Below are 6,650 nucleotides of genomic sequence, written 5' to 3' on the forward strand. Positions count from 1 at the left end.
CTGCTACTTGAACATGACCTGCAGGTTGTGCTTAGGACCTGTCCTCTCCACAAAACCCCTCAGATTTCCTAAAGATGGTAAATAAACAGACAGTATATACACACCAGCCACATGGCGCTGGCACCTTCACCCTGAGCTGGTGCTCTGCATGCTGTCTTTCACCCCAGGGGCACACTGCCTGCTTCCCCATCCCAAATATGAGCAGCAAGGTTATCACAATTCATTTCTTAGTTAGAAATGCAGTTTATTTCAATGCACCAATAAAAAAAAAAAAAAAAGCCCAACATTTTCAGATCACAGAACACGAACACAACAGAAGAGTTTTGTATTAGTCTGCTAACAACTTTTAGAAGATAGAGGTTCATGCCAATTGCTAGTCAATAGAAACTGCCTCCTAGGACTAAGCCCTTACGTCACAAAATCCCTTATAATGTAAACAAAATATTTTCTTTTACTAAACTTCTTAAATTTGAACCCATTCTTTTAGGACTTCCATTTCTTCAAGGGCTTCCTGAAGGTGAGTGACTGAAAAGAAAAAAAAAAAAAAGACAACCATTAATAAACAACACCTCCTACAGCAAAACCAACAGAAACTGTCCATGCTACCCCAGGCTTCCTCTGAAGTTCTGCCCCTATTTTCTTTTACAGTTCTCAAATAATTTAAGTGCTGTGTTTTACACTTTACTATAAAAACTGATTGCATTTAGCTTGAAAGCTGAAGGCTAATTAAGAGAGCTGAGACATCAAGCCTGCTCAGAAATCTCAATTCCAGTACATACTTCTCTGGTGACACAGGAAAACTTCCTTCATGGAGCACAGCTTGGCAGCTGTACAATTCCTGAGCCTGCAGGAGTCACCAAAAGGAATTTAATCCTATACCACTTTCAAGCCTTGCTCCACACCTTACATTACTCACTCGTTCCCTAGATTCTAAATTCCTCAGAAACATTTCATTAAAGCAAGTTTCCTTAGTCATTATCATAACATTCTGACTACCAGCAGCAGGAAATGCCCATGAACAATTCCTCTTCTCATAGTTCACAGATTTAGGCAAATAAAAAAAAAAAAAAATGAGCTTTTATCCTTGCCCAAGTTAATTTCTCTAGGAACTAACTGCTCCAGCACTATTGAACCACAGGACAGAGTCTGATTTTAAGACATTCCTACCTTCTCTTTGGAGATGGTGATCTGGACTTTGAGCGGCTGTTTAGAAACAAACAAATAAATCAGTGTGGTTGGTACACCTGGGTGCTCTGAGTAACCACTTCTGACCATTTAAAACCAGAAAAATTTGATGATCTTAAATGCATTGACACTGCTGGTAGCAAGTGTACCCAGTTACTTTAAGCAAGCTGCAGGTGAGAAGGAAAAATGCTGGAAGCCAGAGCCCTCTGAGCAACACACGGCTTCAAAGCTGCTGTAATCACAGTAAGCCTGCAAAGCAGGAACAGTGAATTGAGCAGAGATATGGAGAGGGAGAACTACAGACATTTGAGAATAAAGATAGGAAAAAAAAAATGCCCCAAATCCTGTCAATTTTTTTTTTTTTTTTTTTTGTGATAATGAGTAAAGAACATCTGTATGCAAAAATCCTGGAAGAATTGTTAACTGTCCCACAAAAAAAAAAAAAAAAAAATCAGTTGTTAAAAAAAGTCCCATAATATGTGACAAAATGTTTTTGAAACCAGCTATAAAAAGTAAAAAAAAAAAAAAAAGAGCCCTGCAACTTAACTACTGGTCCAAACAGATATTTTGAATCATGAGGAAAAAACCAAAGAACCCCACCAACCAAAACAAAAACCATCTGAGTAGTAACTTGTATGAACGCTCACCTTTTAGCAGGTAAGCCAGACTTAGATCTACCATGAGACTCAGACCTACAACAGGAGAAAAATAAAGCTCAGCAAAGCAGCCAGTGGGCATGCAAACACAGAGTTAGCTACACCAGCAACAGCAAATTCAACCCACCAGCAGCACCAACCACAGAGGGAAGGCTCTGGTGCTGCAGGTCTCCCCTGGCACTTTCCAGGGGAATCCTTTGGCTCTTTACTGCAGAGACCCCACACATCAGAAGGCACGAGTGCAAGCACAGGAAGCTTCCCAGCAAAGCTTCAGCTGCCAGTTCCACAGAACACCAGACCAGACTACCACACTTTCTTCCTACCTGCAAGTATCCCTTCTAGAAAGGGAAGAACAATTTCAAGTGTCATCTTAGGAAGTATTTTAACAGCACATTAAGAGCCTGGAATCAGCCACAAGTAAGCATGTGTGCTGAAAAGCTGGTGCATTCTCCAGCTCAAGTTCCCAATGCCAATTTTATTCAAGCATAATACAGACTATGCACCAGTATCTGGCTACTAATGAGTAAACTATTCCAAATTTATCTCAGGAATTAAAATCTACTTCAGCAGTGAGACTTTCCTCCACATTTATTATGATACTTTATCAAGTCAAATATTTGCTGTCACTTAAAAGAAGTCTTCCTGGAGTGTTAGAATTCAGGCTATCACTCGACATCAGAATGCTCTGTTAAGCAAGCCTGGCCAAAAAAGCAAAATACTTTCACTTCATTTCTGCTCAGAACTGTTTTTGAAGGATAATCAAGATTCACCTTTACTTGGCCTGTTAACTCATGGAAACACTAGAAGGACACTGCTGGCATACGTTAAACAAAATGTTACATGGCACTACTTTGAAACCTTCCTGGTCACTATCATGAGCCACTGTCTGTCCCATTTTTTCCCCTTGTAACTGAATCACAGTTAATGAAGATGGGAATGCTCAAAACCACCCAGAACTAGTACTCAGCAGCATGAGCATCTCTTCCACTGCTAAGTAAAAGGCAGAACAGTACACAAGACCATCCTCCGTTTATTGCATACCTAAGAATTAACTTGTTTTTAAAAACTCTCTCCACAAACCTTAAATTGTACATCAGTACTTTTGTCTGTGAAAAGGCAAAAATTATTAAGAAAGAGCAAATATTGCTCTGCTGGACAGCGTTCTAACTGCTTCCAGACAAGTTCCTCCAGGGAAGGGAAAAAACAAAAAAAAAACCGAAACAAACAAACAAACAAACAAACAAACAAAAAAAAAACACAAACAAAACAAAACAAAAAAAAAAACCACCCAAGAAACAATACACCAAAACCATTACTGGTTTGAATTAAAACAAGTGTCTCACCTGCTTCGAGGCCATACAACAGAGCGGGACCTGGAACGTGACCTGGACCTAGATCTGGGGCAAAAAAAAAAAAAAAAAAAAAAAGAAAGCTCTACTATCACATGCTTCATACAGGTGAGATAGAAACCATTGTAAATGTCCCAGAAGACTGAGAACTTTGTTGGACTGCTGGTTTTGCAGAAGTAAGTTTTATTATTAGAAGGCTGTAGCACCTTTGGTCAGTACTGCCATGCATGTAAAATGAATCCCCCTGTCTTACTGGACTAAGCAATTACAGCCTGTACACTTGAAGCTGAATGGGGAAGCCTTAACCATAAAGCAAGCCTGTAACTTTGACACAACATTAGAAAAGAAAAATAAAATCTTGGGAGCAGTACTTCCAGAATTATACACTTAAATTTTCAACAAAGTAATTAGAGCAACTCTTATGCACGTTACACCACAAAGGTTCCTACCAGCACATGGACTGCAAAACAAAATAACTGATTACATTATATATGCTGCATGTAGGTACTTGATACTTCAGCTCCAAGTTATGTACCCTGCAACAACCACATACCTTGACCTTCTTAGAGAACCAGAGCGGGACCTGCGGGGTGAGAATGATCTGTATCTACGAGGAGACATCGACCTGGACCTGCGGTAGGAAGCTGACCTGGATCTAAAAAACAAAGAGAAAACCAAGCCATCACTGCAAGGTACTTTTCAGAACAATTACAGGAAAAGAAGGAGGGGTCCCCAGAGGAAGGACTAGGAATGCAAACAAAAAAGGCAGAGCCCTACCTCCTACCACGGCTGCGACTGCGTGACCGGGAATACCGTCTTCCTCGGGACCTCGAGCGGGATCTAGACCGGGACCTGGGTTTAGGTTAGAAAAAACAGGTATCAGCAGACAGCTGCAGCAACCAGCACGAGTGAGGCCCTGCTGAAGTCAAAACTTTTTTCAGACAACTAAAAAGAGAATTTTAAAATAAAATAAAAAAGAAAATCCAAAAATGAAACCAAAGAAAACAACAAAAACACACCACTATCATCTGTCAGTTGGAAAAATGTCTGGGCCTACTTGTCTTGAGCATTGTTACTACCTAGAAAAATGTTAAAAGCTGAATTACATTGCAGAATTACATTAGAATAGAAAACACTGTAATGCGTATTTAAAATAAACCTTGCAAGTTTGCAGGTCGACCCTCTTTGGCCCAAGGTCTAGCAGATCTAGACGATCTAGAAGTATCTATAGGCGAGCGCTGCATCTAGGTAGGTGTTCTCTTCAATCTAACGACGATCAAACTGACAGCCCAATGAGCCAGGGTGAGTGAGGCTTGATTGACGCAAGAAGATTTTTCTAGGTGGGAATGTGGTCAATCTGGTGTTCCTCTTTCTAAACCGGAGGGGGGCCCCAATTGAAAGCCAAATTTACTGTTACGGCGGTCACCGTCTCAAATTTTCTGCCCTTAAAGAATAAGGTGAAGCTACGTGTAGATGGCTCGAGGGGATCTGGCCTCTTATGCTGATCACCTCAAGGTCTAGGAGGATCTTAAGTGTCGGATTTGCAAGGCGCCTCAGCATGAAATCTTAAGGCTCGTGACATTCTGAATCAAGGCGACTGACTCAAACGAAGAAACCTGAAAGGTTTTGACCAGGTTGATTATTAAGATATTAACATTTTATATGTATTAGCAAAAAAAAAAAAATTTGTGATATACACCTGTTGACTTACGACAATTAGAGTTAAAACCGGTGTAACATTGTGTTCTTTGCTAACAAGAACTACACAAAAGCGAGCTGGCGAAGCAACGCGGCCGCCCCGGTCCCGCACGTACCTGCTCCTCCTTCGCCGGCTATAGCGGTGACAGTCATAGGCATAGTGGCCTTTCTCACCACACTCGTAGCATCTGTCGTTGGGGTCGAAGGGGCGCCGGGCGGGGGGCCGGTCGTAGCGGGAGCGCCGCGGCATCCCTGTGGATACCTCCACTCTGACCCTGGAGCCGCATATTATCCTGCAAGACACGGCAGCTATAAGCCAAATGAACGTTTTCTTTTGATGCGCCCAAGCAACGAACGTGAAAAATCCACGTCTGGTGTGGGGTAGGGAGAGGAGATCGAGGGCTGCGGCCCTCAGAGATGTTCCGGGCATGGACGTACTTCCCATCGAGGCCAAGCACAGCATCTTCAGCATCCCGGGGGTCCTCGAACTCCACGAAGGCGAACCCCGGCGGGTTCCTGGCGATCCACACGGTTCTCAGCGGCCCGTAGTAGCTGAAGGCTCTCTCCAGCTCGCCTTTGCCGGCGCCCGTGCCCAGGTTGCCCACGTACACCTTGGTCTCTGCGGGGACACGCGCCCGCCATGTCAGAGGCGCGCGGCGCCGGGCACGCGGCCGCCCCTCCCCCGCCCCCTCCCCGCCGCCATCTTTGACACCGCGTCCATCTTAGGGCGCTCCCGCCGGGCCGAGCCTCGCCCGCCCCGCACCGACCCCGGCGGTGCCCCCGGCAGCCGCGCCGTCCCCTGCCCTGCCACCGCCCCTCTCAGTGACCGCCTGAGGTTACGAGCGCCTTCTCCCACCGCCGGAGCGGTGCGAACGCCGCCGTCCCCACCATTTTCCCCTCGCCTCCCTGCCCACAGTAGAAGCCCCCACAAGACTCTGAGTTTCCCCAGGCTCCCCGCCGCTCCTACCATATCGCCCGTACCGCGACATCCTCCCGACGACAGCGCGAGCGCGGGCGGGCGCGACCCTTATATAGAGGCGGAGCCGCTGCGCCTGCGCTCCGCGCGGGGGGCGGGGCGGGCCCACGGCTGGGCGCGCGCGAGTCTCGCGAGAGGCGGCTCGCTCCCGCTCGCGGCCATGGCGGCCCCTGAGGGGCACGGGCCGGGCCTGGCTCCTCCGGGCACACGCTCGTCCCTCCGGCTCTGAGGGGCAGAGCCGCGGGGAGACACTTGTTGCGTTTTACACCCCTGCGCCGAGGGAGAAGGAGCTGACGCCGTGGGCCTTATTGCACGGCCAGGAGTGCTGTCTCCCTTGGAACAAGGCGTTCCCATATTGCTGCAAATCTCTTGTGTCGGCTCACACACCTTGGATCCATCCCAGCCAGCCGTGGGAGTTCAGGGCCTGGTTTATCCCCTCGTATCTTGCATGCAGCTGCATCTGTTCTGTCTTGGCAGCTCCCAAACTTTCCTGGGAGACACACACACAAATGGATGTGCAGTAGAGGTTTTTTAAGGGAAAAATCATCACAAACCTGACAGATTCAAAGCAATTTTAGGTAAATTCCAACAGGGATGAGGAGACCCTTTTAGGAACAAGGGTTAGGCAGACTTCCCAGCTGCACTTCAGCACACCAATATCTCCTAATAAGAACAAATACACTGATACAAATGAGGGCTCTAAATGTTCCTCACTGCATTAATAATCTCAGGAATAATCACATAATGATTCCTACATCACTTGTTGGCCTAAACTAGAAGCAGAGC

General features: G+C 46.0%; 1 protein-coding gene across 2 annotated transcripts; it reads right to left on the reverse strand.

Annotated features, from left to right (window-relative positions):
• Window positions 1–219: 219 nt before the first annotated feature.
• LOC130251801 (serine/arginine-rich splicing factor 7-like) lies at window positions 220–5,980 on the reverse strand. Of its 2 annotated transcripts, XM_056488725.1 has the most exons (9): window positions 5,856–5,979; window positions 5,327–5,507; window positions 5,005–5,181; window positions 3,968–4,042; window positions 3,744–3,845; window positions 3,185–3,238; window positions 1,833–1,877; window positions 1,168–1,203; window positions 220–525 (listed from the first exon to the last, which is right to left on the reverse strand). In XM_056488725.1, the coding sequence occupies exons 1-9, from the start codon at window positions 5,875–5,877 to the stop codon at window positions 501–503; spliced, it is 717 nt and encodes a 238-aa protein (XP_056344700.1). In that variant the 5' UTR covers window positions 5,878–5,979; the 3' UTR covers window positions 220–500. The 2 variants fall into 2 exon arrangements, with proteins under 2 accessions (XP_056344700.1, XP_056344701.1); XM_056488726.1 differs by lacking the exon at window positions 1,833–1,877 and having other exon boundaries at window positions 5,856–5,980.
• Between the last annotated feature and the right edge of the window lie 670 nt (window positions 5,981–6,650).

Source organism: Oenanthe melanoleuca, chromosome 3 (assembly GCF_029582105.1).
Source record: "Oenanthe melanoleuca isolate GR-GAL-2019-014 chromosome 3, OMel1.0, whole genome shotgun sequence".
NCBI lineage: Eukaryota > Metazoa > Chordata > Aves > Passeriformes > Muscicapidae > Oenanthe > Oenanthe melanoleuca.

Coding starts and splice junctions, on each gene's coding strand:
- LOC130251801 (XM_056488725.1), bottom strand. CDS start 5,877: ATGTCGCGGTACGGGCGATATG. Junction 3,239..3,743: donor GGTTCTCTAAGAAGGTCAAG/GTATGTGGTTGT, acceptor TTTTTGCCCCAG/ATCTAGGTCCAGGTCACGTT. Junction 526..1,167: donor TCACCATCTCCAAAGAGAAG/GTAGGAATGTCT, acceptor TTTTCTTTTCAG/TCACTCACCTTCAGGAAGCC.